The sequence below is a fragment of the Penaeus monodon genome, chromosome 34 (genome assembly GCF_015228065.2).
Source record: "Penaeus monodon isolate SGIC_2016 chromosome 34, NSTDA_Pmon_1, whole genome shotgun sequence".
In the NCBI taxonomy this organism is placed as follows: Eukaryota; Metazoa; Arthropoda; class Malacostraca; order Decapoda; family Penaeidae; genus Penaeus; species Penaeus monodon.
Window position 1 is genome coordinate 12113824 of NC_051419.1, and position 339 is coordinate 12114162.

The 339-nt window shown below is 44.2% G+C and overlaps 1 protein-coding gene across 1 annotated transcript in view; it reads left to right on the plus strand.

Annotated features, from left to right (window-relative positions):
* The window catches only part of LOC119594586 (ras-related protein Rab-2A), a gene marked incomplete in the record, with an annotated part of 11590 nt that overhangs the window by 9780 nt on the left and 1471 nt on the right, over nucleotides 1-339 (plus strand). The window contains 1 exon segment of the mRNA XM_037943627.1: nucleotides 131-311. Within this exon segment, the coding sequence (XP_037799555.1) occupies nucleotides 131-311 (181 nt within the window).

A 339-nucleotide genomic window follows, 5' to 3' on the forward strand; every position in this document is an offset into this window, starting at 1 on the left:
ACTTTACTGATAAATTGAGTTCCTTATCTTTTACTTTTTTCTTCCCATATCTGTTCCTATACCACATCTACCATTATCAGTATCATCCCTTCTCTTATCAACATCTATAACACCACCATCTCCATGGCAGTGACCTGGAGTCACGACGAGAAGTGAAGCGCGAGGAGGGAGAGGCGTTTGCCCGTGAGCACGGCCTTGTCTTCATGGAAACATCAGCTAAGACAGCCGCCAATGTGGAGGAAGCCTTTATCAACACAGCAAGGGAAATCTATGAAAAGATCCAGGAGGGCGTGTTTGATGTTCATAATGAGGTAAGTGAAGAAATGTGCTCATGTAGAG